The 21,905-nt window shown below is 52.8% G+C and overlaps 2 protein-coding genes across 2 annotated transcripts in view; one reads left to right on the top strand and one right to left on the bottom strand.

The window, feature by feature from the left end:
* The window catches only part of LOC306814522 (uncharacterized protein), a 29,057-nt gene extending 21,640 nt beyond the window's left edge, over positions 1-7,417 (bottom strand). Inside the window, exons 1-2 of the mRNA XM_079330656.1 lie at positions 7,025-7,417; positions 189-371 (exon numbers count right to left, since the gene is read on the bottom strand). Coding sequence (XP_079186782.1) covers positions 189-371; positions 7,025-7,127 — 286 coding nt within the window. The 5' untranslated portion in view covers positions 7,128-7,417. The remainder of the gene's footprint in view (positions 1-188; positions 372-7,024) is intronic.
* Positions 7,418-15,846: 8,429 nt separating this feature from the next.
* Positions 15,847-21,655, top strand: LOC306814560 (receptor-type tyrosine-protein phosphatase mu-like). The gene is made up of 9 exons (XM_079330709.1): positions 15,847-16,489; positions 16,573-16,708; positions 17,958-18,107; positions 18,272-18,371; positions 18,855-18,934; positions 19,346-19,480; positions 19,884-20,009; positions 20,558-20,715; positions 20,989-21,655. The coding sequence occupies exons 1-9, from the start codon at positions 16,296-16,298 to the stop codon at positions 21,104-21,106; spliced, it is 1,197 nt and encodes a 398-aa protein (XP_079186835.1). The 5' UTR covers positions 15,847-16,295; the 3' UTR covers positions 21,107-21,655.
* The last annotated feature ends 250 nt before the right edge of the window (positions 21,656-21,905 follow it).

The following is a 21,905-nucleotide window of genomic DNA, read 5'->3' as shown; positions in this document are numbered from 1 at the left end:
GAGCACAGATCCCATCAGGTGCCTACAGCAAGTTGCTGAGGCAAAAGGAGCATTGTCACTGCCGGGACATGGGGGAAACCAGGGCATCCAGGTGTCCCATTGCTGCACTGTCATGTGCATGACCAGGTCACAGAGGGTCTGTCTCCAGCTCAGCACCCTGGGTCAGGGTGGTACAGGGCTGTGCTTACCTTTGCAGGTGGCAGTCTCATTCCACATGGCCTGTGCCCCTCTGGAAATGCACTGAATCTGTGGTACAGATGGCAAAAACTTCCCAGCACAGCTGAGCTGCACCACTTCATTCAGGTCATAGCTGCTCCTATTCAGGTTAAACCGCAGTCTGGAGTCCCAGTCAGAGGGAGCTTTACATTTTCCTGTGTGCAAAGGCCAGGAGGCAGAGCCTGAGGGTCACTGGGCTCCAGCAGCATCCTCAGGGGTGAGGGTGTGCCATCCAGAGGAGTGCCAGTCACCCTCTCTTCAGAGAGGTGGCAGAGAGGGCACCTCCCAGGATGAGCCCCATCCTCCAGATGCTTTATGCCTCCTCACACCCCCAGGGCCAGTGCAGGAGGGTTATCCACAGCTCACCTGCTGCTGCAGAGACAGCCCAGCCACAGGGATCCAGCAGCCTGGGGGATGCTGCTCTCTCCCACAAATACAGGGGCTGTGGGAGTGCACCAAACTCTCTGCTGGCACCACTCATTGGCATTCATGTCATTCTGCTGGTCACCAACTGCTCACACACACATCCCCACAGACACACTTGTTTGCAGAAAAATCCCACTCAAGTTGCCAATTTATTTTTGGTCTGGACACTACACTTGTTATTTCCTCTCCTCCATCCCTCTTGTAAAATATCTGATGGCACCTAGGAGCAGCTACCTCCCATCCCATATCCCTCCCATTCTCACCCAAGACGAGTGACAGCCCTAATCTGAGGTGGCAGAAGGGGCTTGGCAGGGACTGCATGTGGGTATTTCACCAGCTGCACATTTGAGTGTGTTTTGCAATGTGTAGATTGGGCAATTGATGGAAGTAAATCTGCATATTCGTTTTCATTAGATTCTAGACAGGAGTGCTGCTGGCTCTCTGCATGGCCGGAATTTGGGTCTCTACCCTCTGATCAGATCCCACTTTTTGCATAAGAATTATAACTCTCTGTGAGTGTTCCTCCACTATACAAATGCTGCGGGGGCACATAGGACTCATTCAGTCTTTCATAACCTCATAGAATGGCTTGGGCTGGAAGGTTCCCAAGGAAGATCTTGTTTCCTTGTCAGGCCTCCTGTCAGGCACAAGGACACCTCCCACTACAGCAGGTTGTCCAAAGCCATCACAGTCTGGCCTTGAGCACTTTCAGGGATGGGGCATCTGCAGCTTCTCTGGGCATCCTGAGCCAGTGGACATCCAAATACTGACTGCAGCACTTTGAGTGTGACCATGCAGCTAACTCCACCCCCGCAGAGTGGTGCATCCTTCAAACACACACCTTCACAGTCTGGAGTTAAGGATGTCATTCAGGACAGTGTCAAATGCCTTGCAAAGTCCAGGTGGACGATGTCAGCCAATCCTCCCTTATCCACAAATGCTGTCACTTTGCCATAGAAGGCCAACAAATTACTCAGCCATGATTTGGTCTTTGTGAAGTCATCATAAATTATTTCCATGTGCTTTAGAATAGTTTCCAGCAGGAACTGCTTCATGATCTTGCTCAGCACCAAGGGGAGACTGACTGGCCTGTAGTTCCCAGAGTCTCCCTCATTTCCCCTTTTCAAAAAGGGGGTTGTGCTTCTCCTTTTACACTCAGTGGGAGCTTTACTGGAAGCTGCTTGCTGCAACTTCTCAGCTATGATGGAGAGTGTCTTCACCTCTTCCTCCACCCTCAGGACCCACACATGCATCTCATCAGCTTCCATGGATTAGTGCACCTTCATGTGCCTTGGAGGGTCTCAAATCTGGTCTTTTCCTGCAGCAGGAAGCTCCTCATTCTGCCAGTCCCCACTTTTGCCCCCTGCAACTCAGGTTACTTGTCCTTGGTTAAGGGCACAAGAGAACAGGTGTTGTGTAAACTGCTGGGCTGGAAGTGAGTGTGAAGGGATTGCATGAACTGCAATGGTGTAACAGCCACACATTTCTGACTAGGCTGTCCACCTTCACCAGGACTCCAGAGAATCATTTCTCGTACACCTGGGCACTTTTCAGATGTAATCCTTTGCCAGGAACATCAGTCTCTTCTCTGTTGTCTTCGTTTCAGGTGAAAAGGCCTCCACAGGTGTGCAGACTTAATCCAGAGTTTCCTCAGTGTTCCTGTCAGTGTCTGCTGAGCTGGAATGGTGAGATGCTATGGGATGCAGCCTGGATTCCAGCACAGCCTCAGGCAGGGGTAGACAGGTGAAATACGCTTCTGCAAAGACCACACGTGTGCCAGCAGAGTGTCAGTGGCCACATCTGCCCTTGGACACAAAGACTGCATGGCAGAGCAGTCCTGCAGGCAAACCCTCCTGCTCCCTCCTTGCTTCCTCTCTGCCCACAGGGTGCCTGGCAAGCACCAGGGGGATTCCTGTCCTCTGCAACTCATCCTTTCCTTCCCAATCTCTCTGAGCTTTGTATTTGATGCCATGTGCTTGCTGAGAGGAGCTAAAAAAAGCAACCACTGTTTCCACAGAGAAAACCACTGTTTTTCCAGTTGTGTTGGAGAGTTGCACTGCAAGCCACTGAGAACACAAACATGGGTCTTACAGCATGTCTCTGAATTTGGGAATGGAGGTGACGATTTGGCAACACTTCTAAAATTCCTGACAGGCTCCCCTGTGCCCCTTGACCTGCCAGATGTGCCCCTGTTGTGCTCAGGGACAGACAGAGTTTGATACAAGACCCAAATTCAAGATGGATGTGGAACATGCTGAGCAGATCCCAAGGGCTGTGTGGGAGAGATCAGAAAAGGCAGGCAGAGCCCACATCTCATTCCCACACTCAAAGAATCCAGTGATCAGAAAATACCATTTCAGGGGAGTGCACGAGCATCAGAAGTGATCCTGGGGGTTTACAGTGTTTGACAGAGGGGATGTGTATGGCCAAAAAAAGCTTGTTTGCCTTGCAGAGGGGCAGGGTACACCAGCAGGGCAGGCTGAGGACTGTCAAAGCCTGTTCACCTCCTGCACACTGAGCATTCTGCCAGCAGTGCCAAACATCCCAGCCCCTCCAGGGCTTGCCTCCTGCTCACATTCCTGCAGCTGCAGAGGAGCTGAACCCCTGTCACAGCACTGGCACCATCTGCATCCAGGCATCTACAGCTGCCCAGAGTCCCTGCTGGTGGCATTTCTGGTGACTGTTGGAGGGTAAAGCCTAGAAAGCTCTGCTTCTCTGCAGAATGGGGAAGAGCAGACACTTTCAGTCCCTGCCTGTTTTCATCTCAAGAACATTGCTGACTACAGTCCAACTCGCCTCACATCTCAAATAAGTCCAAGTCTGTCAGGCTGATCAGCACTTGAGGCTCACTGGGAGAAACTAGTCCATGGCTCTTGGGTGCAGTCAAGATGCACAGGCTGGGGGGACACCTCTGTCCTCCCCCTCCTTACACTTCTTTCCAAATCATTCCATAAAAATTGCCATGGGGAAAGGACACCCTGGGGCAAAGGAGCCTGTGCTAACCCAGGGTGCCTTGGTGTGTTGTGGAGATGTCCATGGGAAGCGACCAAGGGACCTCCACTGGAGAGGTGGAACTCCCCACTTGTGCAAAGTAGCTGGAAGTATTTGTGGGGCTGGCACACTGATGCAGAAAGGAGAGTGCTCAGGCAGAAGGGGAAAGAAACACTCAGCTTCCAGCCTTGTAGGGATTAACAGCAGCTGGGAGAGCAATGGAACAGTCTCAGACACTGTTTTTTACCCTGCACAGTGGTGTGCAGAGAGCTGCCCACAGGCTCTCTGCCCCAGCTAGAGGAAGGAGGCTGAGACAAGTGAAGTTTCAGCAAGGAAAATGTGGTGTAGATGTGACCAAATAATCACCTTTTGTAACATGCTCACCGTGAAATGGGAAATAGTGAATGCCTAAGACAGGAATGGTAACAAAAGATTGGTCTATTTGCCTCCTAAGGCAGGTATTTACTCTTTTGCTTCTTTTCCTAGTTGATGCTATTAAATGAACACCCTCCTCACTGATATTGTTTAATACCCATGAATATAGAAAGCCTTTTTCAGAAATATCTGGACTGCCTGTCCCTGCTGCACGAAGTTATGAGCCTGGCAGGCTAAATAAAGCCCCAGCATGGGCCAGAAGGGGAGGGTCAGGAATAAGGAGAAACAGCTTTGCTGATCATTCAGGTCAGGCTCCTGGGTTCAGCCCTTTGCTTAGCAGCAAAAGGTGTCCTTTCTTACACTGTGTTATCTCACACACAAAGAGTAAAGAACAAGGTGAAATGGAAGAAGCAGTAGGTGAAGTGCAACCCTTTTGACGGGGCAGCTCAGCAGCTGAGAGAGGTGACAGCAAAGTGCACTGCAGTCTTGCTGGGTTTGATGCCATGTGCTTGCTGAGAGGAGCTAAGAAAAGCAATCTCTCTTTCCATCAGTGCAAAGTTCTATTGCAAGGCACTGAGAGCACAAACATGGGTCTCAGAGCATCTCTGCACTCCTCAGCAGCAACCCGAGCTGCTGAATGGGTCTTTAGGAGTGATGGGGCAGAGAGAACCTTGGGGATGCTCCACTTGGGAATCATGGCAGGGAAAGGGGGTGCCAAAGCACATCACTGAGCAAGGCATTGTGAGAAGAGCTGGGAAATGGTGGCACTTTAACCTGTACTGGTCCATCAGATGCTAAAGAACATCTGACATCTGTCTAAGAACAGGAAGCAAAATTCCTGTTTCCTGAATCAGTGCTCTGGTGATGGGAAGTAGAAGCATGGTGGAGCACACAGTTCCCCACCCCTAGGGGTCAAGCCCCAGGCACTCCTCTGCAGAACCTCTTAGCACTCCTGATCCCCACAGGATCTACTCTATGCAGGCCTTGTTTGGAATTCAGCTGACACAAAACCTTTCAGATTGGCTATGGCTTAGTGTTAACTCCCACCCCCACAGTTGGTTATTGCAGCTGAGATCCTCCTTAGAACTTCTTGCCAACTGCCACTAGATCACTACTTAGTGTCATGCAAGGCTGATGAAAAAGAGATGAGGGCCAGCTTGGAGTCAAGACCTTTCCTTTGCAAAGAAAACATGCCCTAGGAAGCTTCTTCACATGTCTCCACCTGCACTGGGACTGTAAGAGAAGGCGAGTTTTGTACAGGTATGACATTTCAGGGAGGAAAAACACCCTGTGAGAGCAGCACAGCAAGATAATGAGATGACAATAGACACTGACGCAATTCACCCTGCTGAGTACAGAGCATCCCCGTGACAGGGTGAGCAGAACAACAGGCCTAACCACACGTGCCAACCACATCCTGTGCCTGTGCTGTTCCCTGCACTGTTTTCTGTGACCCTAAGCACGATGGGTTGTACCCTCTATCTGCCAGGGAATATGCTCAGGGATCCCACCCAATTGCTCTCTCTCTGTGTCCAACAACTCTACCCTGCCCCTGCCACTGCCACTGTCACCCCATTCCACCCTCACAGGGATGGCACAGACCCTCCTGCCCCACCTGGGCCATCTTCCTTGCCCTGTGCCTCTGCAGGAGAAGAACCCTGATCCATCAGATTGGACCTCAGCAGAGGTGCCAGCATGGGATGAGCCCACAGGCTGGGGATGCAGGCAGGGCTGCTCACGCTGCTGGGTGCAGCCACCACATGTTTTTGTCTTGGTTCCTGTTTTCACAAGCACCAAGGTGCAAACTCAGCAATATCATTGCTGCCACAGGCAGCTCCAGATTCCTCTAGGGATGGCTGGGTGACTGAGACCTGCAGAGTGTGACAGGAATCTGCAGGCCTACAGATCCCTGTTGCATCCCACTGCACTCCACACAGACAGATCCTGGTCTTGGTAACAACAGGAAAGCCACACAGTGCTTGGACACAGTTTCACATGCTTTCCTGGGAGAGCAGCCTCAGCAGGGATCTGGGCAATGGGAAGGAGAATATCCCTTTGGAGAAGGGACACAAGCAGAATATTCCTTGTAACAGTGGCAGCCCTTGTTTTTTGCATGACAGTATGCTGTGCTCACTCTCTTCAAGCACACAGTCACATTTTCCCTGGAAACAGGCTCCCAGGACACTTCTCCCACAGTACAGACCCTGATGTCACTTCACATCAGCAATTACAGTTTCTGATCCCATTCCCTGTGCTCTGCCAGAGCCACTAGATCAGCTGTTTTCTCGAGCCTGCATCCACTCAGGTGCAGCACTACAGTGGACTAGGATGACATGATTAGATGCTAGTTTAATAATTTTTATCACCTAGCTCCAAGAAAATTAGTTTAGAGAAATACTCCAATTCAGACAGATACAGACCAATGCAAGGTCACAGTTCCTGGACAACTCAATTTCCAGGCAGTGCAGCCTCCTGGGAGGACAGATAACATGTGAGCCTGTAAATTCCCACTGACTCTGCTGGCAACAAAGAGTGCTGCCAGTGTAAGAAGAGCCCAGCAGTACCTTAGGAGTGCCCTGATCCTTCCAGCACCAAGGAAGTCCTAAAGAGCAATCCCAGAATATTATATAACTCCTGTCCCCAGGCTCTCCTGGACACCCAGGGGCTCAGCTCATGGCTCCCTGGTCTTTGCTGGGCACCAAATCCATCTCCTCATGTGGTGAGGACATGGCACCCTGACACTGTGCAAGGACAGATGGACACCTTGTATTTCCAGCTCTGTGGAGGAACTCTACAGACTCTGCAGAGGCTTTCCCAGCACGCCAAGCTTTGCTGCCCTCCATCCCCAAACAGAACTCTGCCTCACCAAAACCCAGCTGCTGGACTTGGGCTCTGGTGTGGGGATCAGACCTCTCTGATACAGCTGCTCTACTCTGCATGCCATGAAGTTGCACAGCAGCTGTGCAAAAGGACAGTGAAACCTTCTCTTGGGGGTAGAGGAGAGAGCACTGCTTACCTCTTTCCAGGGATTTTCCGTAAGTGTTGGGAGAGGGCTCATCATGATTTTGTGCTGCCAGCAGAGGTGTGAGGAGCAGGAGAAACATCCATTGCAGGGCCATGTTTGCCTATGCTCCAGGGCAGGATTGAGGTCTCAGCTACGCCGCTGCCTCACTGCACACCCATCTGATTGTGAGTGGTGCAGGCACAGAAAGGAAACAGGCACACAGAGAAATCACACATGGTGCAAAAGGCTTCCTCATTGGAGAGGGAAACTCCACCAGTGCCTTCTTTCTCTATCAGCTCCACAACCTTTTGCAATCTTGCTGTCTCTAATTTCTTGCCTAAAATCACAGTGTTCAGGTCTTCAGTCATGAGCAGCTATAAGCACAGCTGGGCTGCCTCCTCTCCCAGCACAGATCACAGAAGGGCTTGTGAGGTGTTCTGGCTTGTGGCTCAGCTTTAGCAGGAAGATGTGGCTTCCATACCTACCCATAAAATTAAGCAAGGACAATCCTCACCTTGTTACTGCCTTGAAAAGGATTGTGATAAAATGGACTTCTGCAGGGCACAGATGATTTTAATTACGTGGTAGTGTGTGCCATGGATGGGAAAGCCAAGGTTTTGGCAGGAGTGGTTGGGTGCTCAGGACTGGGCTGAGAGCAGATGCTTGGACAGAGGGGGACAAGAGAGTTGGAGGCCTCAAGCTCAGCTGTTGTGGCACATTGTGCTGTCAAAACTTGGTGTGAGCAGGAATGACCACCAAGGGATGGGATGCCAGCACAGGCAGTGGGGCAGAAAGGGGACTGCTGGTGAGGCTGTCTGTGCAGCTGGAGGCTGATGGCACTGGCCACAGCAGCAGACCCAACCACCAGAGGTGGTCTAGGGCAGGAGCTGATGAATCTGTGTTTCCCCAGTCACCTTGCTGGATGTACCTGGCCTGCATTGCAACTGAAACACACAACTAAGAGAAAAACAAGCCCTCAGATCTTCTCTGAGGCTTCACAGCCAGGCTGCAGTCCCCTGTGATGGCTCTCCTCTGTTGAGCTCCTCAGAAACGCATGGTGCTTACACACCCTGAGTCAGGCTCTGCTCTCTGCTGATTTGCACATTCTTTAACACCTTTATTCAACACCTTTATTGAGCAGATCAGTGCAGGGTGGGCCTCTCCAAATATATTCCTCCCAGTCATCCCCAAAAACTAACCCTGAGCAAATCACAGTCGAATTCTTATTTTCTTCATTTTCTGCCAAGATAGGATCTGGCTGGGGGCAGACACTTCTGCAGTCTTTTACCTCTCAGGGACAGAGCAGGAGATTGCCCAGCCACATTCCCTCCTAGGCTCAGAAAATCAATCTCCCTTGACTATGTTTCACATCTTCCTGCAATAGAGCTGGCAGGGCCATGGGGCTCCACCTCTGTGAACCTGCCCTTTTATTTCCTTTGCTCAAATATGAAACTCACCCATAGAGTGGTCAGTGTACTCAAATATATTTGCCCTGGAAAAGGTGTCCTGGGGCTGCAAGTGCACAGACAGGATCCTGTCATGGCAGCAGGGCAGAGCCTGGGAGGTACTTGGGAGGTAGGTGTGCTCTGTCTCAGGTACCTGGGAGGTTTGGGGAGTGGAGGGAAGCAACTGCTGCTCTGCCTCTAGGAACAGCAGCAACTCAGAGGTCACCTCTCCCTGCCCCTTCATGCATCTAGGTCCTTCACGACAAAAGTTAGAGAGAAAAAAGCAAAGGGTGTCAATAGGAAGAGGTTCTTCGTTTGGAGGATCTTTGAAAAATGGAACAGGAGAATGCCATAAATTTAAAATGTCTAAAAAAAAAAAAAAATCACATCCTGGTGTCCACTCTGCACCAGTCCCAGGAGAGCAATAGCTCACAGCTCCTATGTTACCAAAAACTGGCATCTCTGAAAATCCTTCATGGCCTCATATGAAACCTCAAAACACTTGGACAAAGTGTGGCCCAAGCAGCTGTCAGGAAGCTCTCTAATCTTTACACTTCCCCTTGCTCAACATCACAAAATTTCAGCCTTGAGTGCAACCTGGGCTCTGGCAGGGAGGATGAGTGGTGTTGCAAGACAGTTCTGCTTTCTCCAGAGGGCCCAGTGTCTTCGGGTCGCACCAGGCAAGCAGAAAGCCACACAGACAGCTGCACCCAGCAGGTCTGGCTCAGCTGGAAGGATGGGCAGGCTGGATCTCAGCAGGTGTAGGTAAGGAGATGTCCTGCTGCAGTGCCAGGATCCAGACATACTGCCAGGAGTGTGTCCCATTTCACCACAAACCTCACAGGGCTCTGGCACTGGAGCCACATTTTGCAGCAATCGTGTCACCCAGGGACATCGCTCTGCTGTGACGACACACCCTCCTGTCGACCCTACAGATGTTGGGGCAGATCTCGAGTTCTTGAACTGTTTCCAAAAAGGACTCGTGGCTGCTTCTACAGGCTGTTCTTTGCTCACTTTTTTGTTAGCCTTATCAAGATTTTATGCCTTATCTGTCTGATACCATTTTGGTCCTCTAGACATGACTTCTTCTCTTTGAAGGAGCCTCTCTGTTTTGGATAACCTCTGGTCCTAGTGGTTATTCCTGATGATTTGCCTCTAGCTTTTGATACCAGGAGCTCTGAAGAGCTGCCTTAATGTTTTGAAGGATTGTTGGACACTGTGACCATGATGCTTTGTCAGTTTCCTCATTTCCATGTATTTCCCCTTTTTGATGCTGATTAAGATATCCCTGGACTTTCCAGTCTTTACTGATTATGCAATGTCATGGAAACAAAGCCTGTTGTGGATGTCACCAGCAGGCAGCCCTTTCCTGGGAGCATGCTTGGCCCATATTTCCTGCACAGAGCTCAGGTTTCCATTTTCCTGCCACTGGTGCATGTGGAAAGGCACCCACTGATGCATTGCTTGCCCTGCTTGGTATTGCAAACCAGTCATAGAAGTGCTTGAAGACCAATAGCAGTAGCCCTATGAAGGGGCACCCTGCCCCTTTCATTTGGGATTTCTGTTCCCAAAGGTGTATCCATGGTGCAAAGAGGTCTGCATTCCTCCTCTGAAGCAGGGCCCCATTGCCTTGGAGAATCACAGAACTACAGAATGAGCTGAGCTGGAAAGGACCCACATGGATTATTGAGTCCAAATTTTTGCCATGCACAGGACTTCCCCAAGAGTCACACCACGTGCCTGAGAGCAGTGTCCAAACATCTTGAGATCTGTCAGGCTTGGTGGTGTGTCCACTTCTCTGGGGGGCCTGTTCCAGTGCACAACCAGCCTCTGGGTGAAGAACCTTCTCCTAAAATCCAGCCTAAATGTATCTGGACACAACTTCAGTCCATTCCCCAGGTCCTGTCACTGGTCACTACAGAGAAGAAACCAGTGTCTGAAAGGCTTTCTGCCTGCAGCTGGGAGTCAGTGCTTGCAGCCACACTTGCTCCTCCCTGCATGATGCTCTGCAGGAGGGGCCTCTGGCTTGCCAGTCCTTCCCTGGCATGGAGCACATGCAGCTGCTGCTGCCATGAGCATCCTGGCCAGGGGAAAAGGGCTGTTCTCCTGGTTCAGGGCAAATTTAGGGAGAAAATCTTTGAACAGGGTCTTTTTAGGAAGCAGATTAAATAGTCTGTCCTCTAACTGGTTTAGGGAAATACTTCCTCAGAGAGGAGTGGAAAAAAATTGTTTAATTAACAGGCACTTCCCAGCACAAAAATGAACAATACTAAACAGCATAACCTCTTTCTGCTTTGAAGAGATGACAAATTCAGAAGATTCCATTCTGTGGGTCACAGCCCAGCTCACTCAAGCTGTTCTCATTCCCTTCCATGGTTCCTCAGTCCCTCCAGCCTGGGAATAGCCGTGCCCCAGGTCAGGCCTGCTGGGCTGCAGCTGTGGGCTCCCGGTGCTCCTCTGGGTTTTCAGTCCAGAGCAGGTTCAAACAGTTCCAGAAAAAGGAACTTCTTTGCCTCAGCCAGCCAGAAAAACTAACCAAAAGCAAGGGAGAGCTCTCTCCTGTTGTCCACTGCAGACAACACAGTCTGTGTGAAAGATGTGGGAGAGCAAGAGCCGTCTCTGATAACAAACTCTGCACCTCTTTTCTCCCCCTTTACTCCTGGAACTAGCCTTACAGCTGCAGAACTCAATATTCAACACCAAGAGAACAGACAATTGGGGGATACAAGTACCATAAAGTCACCCAAGACAGCAGTGAAAGCCACTCACAGGCAATGCTGCCCCTGCAGTTCACCCAGAGCAGGCCTGGTGGGTTCCAGTGAGAGCTGGAGGCCCTGAGGCAGAGAGGGAGCCAGCCAAGGGCCCAGGGCACAGAGTCAGGACAGAGCCAGTTTCAGTGCCGAGCCCCAGGATGGTGCCCAGAGCAGCACTGTCCTTCCTCCAGCTGGAGGGGAGCCAGGCTGTGGTGTCAGCCCAGCGCCGGCACTCCTGGAATGCTGGCACAGGTGGGGTCTCACTGAGCAGGGACCTGGCAAGTGGCTGCTGGGACTCCAGGCTGGGACAAGGCACGGCCCAGGCCTGTGCCCAGGCCTATACAGCTGGGCTGGCCCAAAAGCTGATGTTCAGCTGTTTTGGGCTCACACAAGCTCTCAGGGGGTAATATGAGCTTCTACGTAGTTTTATGACCCCAAACTAGTGGCCACAAGTATGCCAGAGTCACCTGCACACCCATCCCCAGCCTGGCAGCCCCTGCCCATCACGGCACAGCTGCTGAATGGAAACCTGTGGCATTTCAAATGCTCAAGGATGCAGCAGAACTGGATGGGCCTTGGAGCGACTTGGTCTGGTCCCTGCCCACAGCAGCAGGGGTGGAACTAGATGATCTTTAATGTTCCTTCTGACCCAAACCATCCCTTGATTCTGTGCATTGTGTGTGTGTCACTGCCCCTGCACACTTCCAGTCTGAGCATGGACCTGGCTGCCAGGAGGGGCATGAAAGGCATTCCTGTCTCTCTTCCAATAACTATCAGACCTTTCTGTTGGACACAGGCATTCCAGAGTTCCTCCAGCACTGACACCCAGGGTCCATGGTCAGCGCCTTTGAGCTGAGGATGAGCCAGGTCCTGACCACCAGGGCAGAGAAGGTCCAAGGGGACCTGCCAGGACCCCCTAGCCCTTGACACCAGCAGGTGCTCTGTCTCAGCTGGCACTTGTCCCTCAGATTGTCATGCTCATCTGGACTCCCAATGCACCCTAAATCTGTCCCAACCCTGCTGTCACCCTATTGCCTTCAGGATCTGGAACAGAGATTACACAGAGTTAAGGGAAATAAAATGGGTATTTATTGAAAGGCCTTCAAAGGCCACACCCTGGCAGTACCAATGCCACAGTGTGGGCCCTGCCCTGCCCAGATGGCTTCAAGATGGAAGTAAAAGAGAGCTTGCTCACATAATCTCACATCTTTATAGACTTTAGTCTATTTGCATACAGGAGTCAACCATCCAATTAATAGTCTCAAATTGTAAGGTTTCATTCTCCTTTCCTGCTTGCTGGTCCACTCTCCTCTTTTCACATTGTTTATGCTTAGGACCTGGAGTTTGAAAAAACTGTCCGTGAGTCACTAGCTGAAATCAGACTATTTTGTCTGCATCACCCTAAGGACAAGCAGAACAGAAAACTCAGAACTTAAGGCATCAATTCCCCCCTTTAGAGGCTCGGCAAGTCCTCTACCTTGTCAAGTCTCTAAATTTTACTAACAGCAAGTACACAATGACCGATAAGTGTCCAATAACAATAAATATCTAACATTAGATAAGTATCTAATAGTAAATACATACTAATAAACATAAACCTAATAACAATAAACATCTAATGAGAATAATATCTTATGCAATCAAAAATTATAGAAAGAAGAATAGTAATTAAATACAAAAGAAAGATCACTTGAAATGTGTTATCATTAACGTCAGTTTTTGTTGTTACAATTGTTCAGGAGCAGAGGCTTTCTCAATTCTGGAATAGTGAATCCAGGGTCCTCTGTCAGCAGTTGGACCACAGTGAAGGTATTCAGCACGACTTTAAATGGTCCTTTCCACTTGGCTTGCAGAGGATCAGTGTCCCAGCACTTCACATAGACCCAGATGGGACTCGAACCCGCAATCCCCGGCGAGGTTAAGGCGCCCGATGCCGACACTCATCAGAGACCAGAAAAGGTGTTGGTTGATCCAGACAGCAGGACAGCGGCCATGGAAGTCAGAATCCACTAAGGAGTGTGTAACAACAGGCCTGCCGAATGAACTAACCCTGCACAGGGACGGGGCCGGAGCGCCGGGCGCAGAGCGGCCGCCGCTGGCAGAGCCACTGGGCGCGGCGAGCAGGAGGGGGAGCCGCGGAGCTGGGGCGTGGGCCCGGCTCGAGTGCCTCACCTGCAGATCTGGGTGGTAGCAGCAAATGTTCAAACGAGAGCTTTGAGGGCCTTTCAATAAATACCCATTTTATTCCCCTTAGCTCTGTGTGATCTCTGTTCCACAACTTTACTCCTGCCAGCACTGGGTCCCACAGTCATGTGGGCCATCCTCCCAGCTTCTGTACCATGCAGAGCAGATTCCTGTGCCATGAAACTGGGCCCACTTTTTTGCTTCCCTCATGATGAATCTCTTCTTCCAGGGTTCACCCAAGAGCTCAGCACTTCTTTGCTAAGACCTGCTTTGAGATCTGAAAGGAAGCCAGGAGCAACTTTGCTGAGCAGCAGCGCAGAGACATCTGCAAGGAGCAGGAGAGGAGGACACTGCTGCTGCTCAGGTGTCATGGGACAGTCAGGACTGACTGCATCTTGGTGCTGGTGCAGAGCTGACCCTGGCCTGGCTCTGCACCCCAAGACATATAAGGAGTCTGGAGCAGCAGCATCCCCAGAGAGCAGGAGCCCCCACAATGAGCATCTGCAGACACCCAGTGTCTCTTCTTCCTGCTTAGCATGATCCTGAGCTCATAGCCCTGTGTCCCCAGCAGGATCCTACAGCTGACCCTCCAGGACCAGGCCACCAGCAGGGCTACTCAGTCACAGCTCCGGTATTGTCCCACACTGTCCCAATGTCCCATACACACTGCTGTGTGCTTCCAGCCTTGCAGGATTCCTGGGCTTTGTGCCCCGTGGCCAGTTCCTTGCTGGCGCAGGCTATCTGATAGCCACCAACATGGATCTGCTTGACCTTAGCCAGAGGACCCCAAAGAAGACCTCAGCAGCTGCAGGTTCCATAGCAGCAATTCCAAATTCAGCCTCTGACATTTAACCACCCCTCTGTGCCTCCCCTGCATCCAAGGCTTCCCCAGCAGTGAGAACCTGGGAGCTGCTCAGTGTCAGTCCCCACAATGTGGGCAGCTGGAAATCCCCTTTCCTGCCCCAGGGCTGACTCAGCACCCTGGGGGGACTGTTTGCCAGCACATGGTCCCCTTCCTCATTTTGGGCCAGCTGGTGCATGCAGGGAGAGCAGCCTGCTCCATGGAACTTGTAAACAGCCCTGACCATTGCCCTCTCTGAGAGCTTAATCAAAGCAGCTCATGCACAGGCCCTGGTTGCTCTGTGCTGCTCCCAGACAGAGCAGGGATTTATGCTGCTGCAGCTGTGGGCTTTTTCAGCAGTTCTGATGCACTGCACATGCGCAGCTCATTTGTCCACGTGGATGCAACAAACTCCATAGCAGTATTCTTGCAATGAAGGTGGGATTCACAAGCAGAGTTCTTCCCTTCTCCCTTTGAGCTGCTGAGAGGGAAAGAGAAGACATGGCTCTTGGGGTTCATAGTGGACTTGGAGGCCAAATGATTGTTTTGAGTCTAAGTTTAGAGCCCCTGGAGTCTTTCCTTGTAAGTGACCCACAGCCACTGAAAGTCATGGCCAGGTTATCCCAGGCTATGTGTCCCAGCCTCCAAGCCCGCAACTTCTCCTTCACCTTCATGTTCCCATGACCCAAGAGGAGCAGATTCCAGGATGAGATTGTGTGATCTTCTGTCTGAAACCTGTCTGGGTCCCTGCAAGCAACGCACAAGGAACCCCCAAGAGCCCTGCCTCCCCAAGACACCATGTGCAGTGCCCACTCCCCCACCCATCAGGCCTGAGCTGACAGCTCTGACTGTGAGGGCAGCCCACGCCCTCCTGCAGGTCTGGTGTACGCTCTGGTGAACGCAGAAGGAACCTGCAGTGCAGTGTCCCAGCACGGGTAACCCACAGAGGCCTCAGAGGGATGCCCTGAAATGACAAGTCTGGGTAGCAGGGAGCTCAATCAGCACCTTTTTTTATTAATATGCATCATAAATAAAGAAATAAATAAAGGCGAGACACCTCATTCTACCAGGGAAATACAAATTAAACACGGTGCAACATCCGCTAAGCGATGTACAAGCAGGAGGTAACCCAGCAAGACCAGGGCCCCTTGCCATGGTGAAGCCAGCCCAGGCACGATGCTGTGAACAGCGTCAAGCCGGCCATGGCACCAATACTGGCATGGCCTTTCATTAACACTGTTCCCCACCTGACAGGCAGGTGAAGATCCCCACTACAGCAGGCGGCATGAACATGGCAAGGAAGGGGTTGACTGGCATTGCCTCTACCAAGGACCCCAGACCTCCAGTATCCCCTTGTGTTTGTGCACAACACTTATCCCCCCCACCCCACGGCACTGCTCAGCAAGACCAGAAACCCTGTGCCAAAGGGAGCTCCACCCCTCCCTCCCTCCCTCCCTCCCTCCCTCCCTCCCTCCCTCCCTCCCTCCCTCCCTCCCTCCCTCCCCAGGCTCCCCAGCTCCCTCTAGGAGCACCCCCAATCTACTTGCTGGGAGCACTGCCCCCAAATCCCTAGCCCAGTCCGGGACCCTTCCCTCCCCTCCAGCGCTCTAAGAGCATCTGATGGTAAGATGTAGCATTAGTTCATGCCAAGTGAGTGTGATGTTTAAGGAAAAATCACAATGGGATGGTAACAAGTGACTACATTCACATTTGTGCAGTAACAGCCTTAGGGTGTATCTTTTCTGGGCAAGCCAGGCCTTTCTGATGACTATGGAAATACCTTAAGCTGTGGTTTTTGTCTTTTTCCTCTGGGGCACAAGCTGCTTATCCTGCTTTGTGTTCACTGCTAACAGAACGGTGAAGCAGAGAACAAAATTAATTGTGTTGCTGTGTGATGGATGAATCTGCCCTTTGCTGTCTGAGGAGCTGCAGTGGTGCAGTCCCTCTGGTGTGGGTGCTGGAGGGAGTACTCTGTGCTGCTGGCCCTCTGAAGTGGTTTTCTCCTCTGCTCCCACCTTGCTGGCAAGCAGCCACTTCACACAAGTTTCCTGGTGGCTTCCATGTCCCTGTTGCCAGCCACGTCTCCCTTTCTGCAGGCAGGCTGTGCTCTGCCAAGAGCAGTGGAGCAGTTTCACTACCTGCTGTGGCCGGACCACGGGGTGCCCAGAAACGCGTCGCAGCTGCTGTGCTTGGTGGAGCTGGTGAACAAGAGGCTGCTGGAAGCGCCTGCTGGACCCGTGCTGGTGCACTGCAGGTGGCAGCCGGGGCTGTTTGGCTGTTTGGGTGCTGGGGCAGAGCCAGCAGGGGCAGCACTGACCCGCAGTTCCGTGTCCTCAGTGCCGGCATCGGGCGCACGGGAACCTTCATCGCCCTGGACTTCCTCCTGAAGATGGGCAAGGCTGAGGGGAAGGTGGATGTGTTTCACTGCGTGCAGAAGCTGCGGGAGCAGCGGGTCAGCATGGTGCAGACCAAGGTGAGGAGAGACAGTCACTCCCTCCACACCTCGGGCTGCAGATCCAATTCCCACCTGTGGGAGTCGACACAGGAAGGTGGCCAGAACACCCACAACACCAGGGCTGGAATGCCAAGAGTAAATTTATTTCATTGCCTTGCTTGCTGGAGGATCCAGCAGGTAACACATAAGGGGGAGCACCAGCACCATCAGGCTCAGTCCATCCTGTGGGACAGTGGGGCTGTTCTTGTCACCCATTTAACAAAGGCCTGTGCACATGTGCACAGTTGGGCTGTGATCTCCTCTGTGTTTTTATGATGCCTGGCCTTTGATCTCCCCCAACACAGGGAGCTAAACCATGTCCATGACAATTCCTCCCAGGTCTCTGAAAATGCCTACATACTCTCTACACAGAGTCTACTCCCCAAAGCAGATAAACAGCAGTAGGCTGTTTGTACAAAATACATAGGATTTCTCACACTGTCATTTTCCAGACCTTGGTACTCCCAGCTGTAAGACCACTTGACAGAATCCACCATGCTCCTTCTGAATGAAAAGCCATTCTTCTGCTTTTAACCCTTTGCTGTCAACCCTTCCCAGGGACATGTGGCATGCAAAGCCACATTAGCCATGCTGTTCATGATCTAGACACAGGGACTAGGGCTACCAGGTGATGGACACTGAAGGATCTATTTCAATGCTATCTCCAAACCTAGTTGGAATCTGTGTTTCCCTGACCCTCTCTGAGGTATCAGCAGCATTTGTATGCCTTGGTCACCCTGATCCAGAAGGGCTGTCTTGTAGGCAAGGGTAATGAATGAGAGTCCACCTGTCCCTGAGGCTTTCAGGATGTCTGCCCTCCTGGCATCTCCTGGGGGCAGCACTGTTCTGGCCTAGGGACTGTGTCCCTGTGATCTGCTTAGTGCTGGGTTCCTTCGGAGGAAACTAGATTGGGCTGGACAAACCAACTGCTTGCATGAGGTCTAATTGGTCTACAGGTTTTCTGGGCAGCCTTCCCCAGAGTAGGAGTCTGTTGTGAGAGGGAGCATTAAACCTCAGGAAGATGATCTTGTCTGGGTTTCTGGAGTTGCTGGCTGTGTCCCAAAGCAGGGCTGCCTGCAGTGAGAAGTGTCTGGGATCCTCAGGGATGCGCAGCAGGAAGGTGAAGGATGAACCTGGCTCACTTCTGTCACAGTTTGATGACAGCTGGTGATCTGGAGTTGCAGGGTTCCTCCTGGACAGGCTCCAGCTGACCCATGTCCTCACACAGGAGCAGTACAGCTTCCTGTACGAGGCGCTTCTCGAAGGCTTGCTCTGCGGCAACACCGGGGTCCCAGTGGAGAGCATCACCACCCTTGTGCACTCCCTCCGAGAAGAGGAGCCCACAGGCCACACCAGAGTCCTGGAGAAGGAGTTCAAGGTACCACCAGGAGACAGGTGCTCTGAGCGCTCATCTGTGCTGCCAACCCTCTCCCTGCTCCCCTCCCCAGCGGGGGGATGGAGATGGGGCATCATTTCTCTGGAGTGGCTCAAGGAGGTGAGGTGCTGACAGATGGGACTGACTGTATTGAATCATGTCTACAGGCTCTGCAGAGATTTTCTGAGTTGTTCCAGCTGTTGCCGTGCAGAGAAGCAGAGAAACCCAGAAACCAACCCAAGAACCGCAAGCCAGGGATCCTGCCAGGTAACGCTGGCAGGGCTGGGCAGCCTCTTGCTCTAAAACCCTGTGCCTGACAGCAGCACGGGGGGAACAATGCTTTCCTGCTGCTTCCCTCCCCAGCACGTGGCACTGAGAGGTTCTGCTCAAAGCCCAGCCATTGCTTCCTGGTTGGTAGATAATAAATACAGATTAGCCTGATTCCTTTGAGCCTATTGGAGATACACGAGGTACACCTGGGATAAGGATATCCCTGGCCTAAACTTTCCCAGAGGAGAAACTGAGATGAGGCACATCAGGGAGCAGTGAGGAGGGTGGATCTGCTGTGCTTCCAACCACGGGGTTTTTGGACATCCCACATCAGGGTGCCCTGAGCTGCCACAGCCATGGACGTGCTGAATGCAGCCCATTCAATCTTCTCCAGCCGGTGCTGCAGGGAGCTATGCTGGCTGTAGCTGTTGCAGGGAGAGATGCCCCATGTTTCTCTGTCTCTGCTCCTTGCCCCCGCAGCGGATTCCTGCCGGCCCATCCTGATGTCCTCGGTGAACGCGGACGGCTCTCCCGCTTACATCAACGCCGTGTTCGCCAGCGTAAGGCTCCGGCCGCCGGAGCGGGAGCGGCTCGGGGCGGCGGGGACGCTGCAGAGCGCCCTGCTCGGGGCCAGGCAGGGTACCCGGCCCGGGCTGAGGTGCCCCAGCCCCCGGGCTCCTGCACAGAGGCTGCTGGCCCTGCTGCCAGGAGATGGCCCCCGCGATCGCCATCGGAGAGCCCTGCCCGTGCCGGCAGCGCAGCAGCGTGTGCCCGACACGGCCCGCGGGGAGCCCAGCCCGGGCTGATGGGCTGCGGGGCGGCGGGGCGCAAACCGAGCTGCTCTGAGCGGGGCTGGGCTGGGCCGTGCCTTCTCCGTCTCAGCGGGGCGGCAGGGAGCCGTGCCCGCCCTGGGAAGGGCTCTCGGGGATCGTGGCACTCTCCCCCCACTTGCGGATCCGTGTGTTTTGCAGACGTACACCGAGGAGGAGAGAATCATCATCACCCAGCTGCCTTTCCCCACCACGCTGGTGGATTTCTGGGCTCTGGTCTGGGATTACAGCTGCACGTCGGTAGTTGTGCTGAATCAACTCCAGGAGCTGGACAAGGTTAGCAGCCCGAGCACAGCTCTCCCTTCTCCTGCTTCTCTGTGGGGCTGTGTGATTTCTGCCTTTGCCCCTGCATGTCTCTTACCAAGAGATCCCTGCTTGCCCCAGACTTACTGCCAGCTTGTGGGGCTCCCCCTGGGAGAGCCCTGAGAACAGTCCCTGGCCTCGGTCTCACTCAAGTGAGCATCCCTCAGGTTTGGTTTGCCCCTAGCCAGGTGTCCTCTCTGATGGAGTGTTATCTTCTGGCTGCAGCACTGGGTTGGTGCCCAGCAAGTGCCTGGCAGGGCCATGTGGACATGGTTTATGGGAGATGGGCTGGTGTGAGCCCACCCGTGTGAGGTGCTGAGCCCTGCCCTGCGTGCAGGTGGGTCCGTGTGTGATCATGCACCTTCCCCTCCCCCAGACATACATGCAGTTCTGGCCCAGCCAGGGTGAAGATGACTACGGCCGTTTCCACGTGCAGCTGATCTCAGAGGAGCCTGGGGCTGGCTTCACAACCTGGACACTTGTCCTCAGCAACAGGCAGCAGGTGGGTCCTTTGCTCAGAGATGGCAAACTCCTTTGAGAAGACCCTTTGCAAGAGCTGGGAGTCAATAGGCTTTAATTTGGGGTCGAAGTCACAGCTAGAGATGGCAGAGGCATCTGTGGCAGGGCACTGGCCAGAGCAGAGTCTTTTGCCTTGGGAGAGAGGCTAATCCCAAGAAAATGAGGCTGCAGGCAGAGGTACAACTCAGAGATGGTTTTTGTGTGCCTTTCTAATTGGAGGAAAACAGCTGTGGATGGAGATTTGTGTGTCTTGGTGGTTCATAGATGGGAACTATTGCAGGCAGCTGGACACAGAACTGGTTGGAGCTGCACCTGGTTCTCAGCTCTTCTCTTATGCTCTGTCCATCTGCTGGTCTCAGAGCACTCAGTGGAGAAGAGCAAAGTCTGGAATGGCATGTCCCATTGGGGAACTGCTCCCTTGATCCAGTGTGCAGGGCTGAGCCAGAACTGGCATGCACTGCCCCTCCCCTTTCCTCCTTGAAGCCAATAGGTCTCTGCTCTGCCCAGCCCACTGTCTGTCTTCCCCACTAGCCCAAGAAATCTGCAGTGGAAATCCAGTTACATCAACTGACAGACTGGCCCATGCAGCAGCGTCTTCCCCCACACCCTGACACCATCATCAGTTTGCTGGGGAAGGTGGAGACACACCATCGGCAGAGCCAAGATGGACATATCCTTGTCACCTGCTGGTGAGTGATGTCACCTGGAGGAGCAGCCATGGCACACAGCTGGACACAGCTCAGGCTGTGTCAGGGAAACTGGTCACAGTTCCATCTTGAGTGGGTGTATGGATATGAATTGAGCCATGATAAGGGAGGAATGCTTCCCTGTGGAGGCTGGTTGAGTGTGGGATCTGTGGCCACGATCATCCTGAGAGTGTGGGGGTCTAGGGGGCTCCTCTGAGGCTCAGGCCTGCCACCTGATCCCAGAGCAAACAAAGCTCCCCTTGGCCTCATCCACAGGGAGGGAGCCAGCCAGAGTGGGATCTTCTGTGCTGCTGGTTTCCTGTGTGAGCAGATCCAAAGTGAGAGCGTGGTGGATGTATCCCAGGCTGTGAGGATGCTGAAGAGATGGCACTAGAATTCCACCTATCCTTCCATACCGAGGATGAAGAGAACAGCTGTCCCATTCAGGTTCCCTTGTGCCCTCAGGTAGCCCCAGGGAAAGCGGGGGAGCTCCAACACCCATATTGTGTATGGTCAGGCAAATCTCAAGCTGCTGTAAGATGCACAGTGCCCAGGAGCACAGGATATCTGTCCTACTTTGGAAGAAGCATGAAGCCTAAAGTCAACAAGAGGCAAGAGTGGGACAACTCATGGTCCTGCAGGCTAAACTGGTCCTTCAAACCCCACACAATCTCTTCCTGGGGCTGCATCTTCCTGGTCCTGTTCTAAGTGCCTCTGCCCTACCAGCTGCACAGAGACTCTCTCAGCAGCCTGTCTGGCTGCACCATGGCAATCCCAGGTTATAGTGGCTCAGTGTGAACATCCTGGATGTGCTTCAAGCAGCACCACAGTGACAGGTTCTGCCTCTGCTGCACAAACACAGGAAACTTCAGAACCAGGAGTGACCCCATGGCTCCCTGTCTTGTGTCTCACCAATAAAGGCCATGGTGGTGGTGACCTCTGATCTTTTCTTCTCCAAGATTTGACTTGGCACAGGGGCCACAAGGGTGCTGAAAGCACAGAGATACCACAGCATGGGCACAGAACACACTCTTCTCCAAAATGTGTGTTGAGGGCCATCACCCTTGATGGATTCCCACCACACATCTGCTCCAAACTCACATGAGAGCGGTCCAGTTCAGCTCAGGAGGTCAGAAAAGCTGTCAGGAACCACTAGGGGAACACAGGGTCACAGCAGCCCTGCTCAGGGCTCC

Source organism: Erithacus rubecula (assembly GCF_903797595.1).
Source record: "Erithacus rubecula genome assembly, chromosome: Z".
Lineage (NCBI taxonomy): Eukaryota > Metazoa > Chordata > Aves > Passeriformes > Muscicapidae > Erithacus > Erithacus rubecula.
This window is presented reverse-complemented; position numbering and strand designations above follow the sequence as displayed.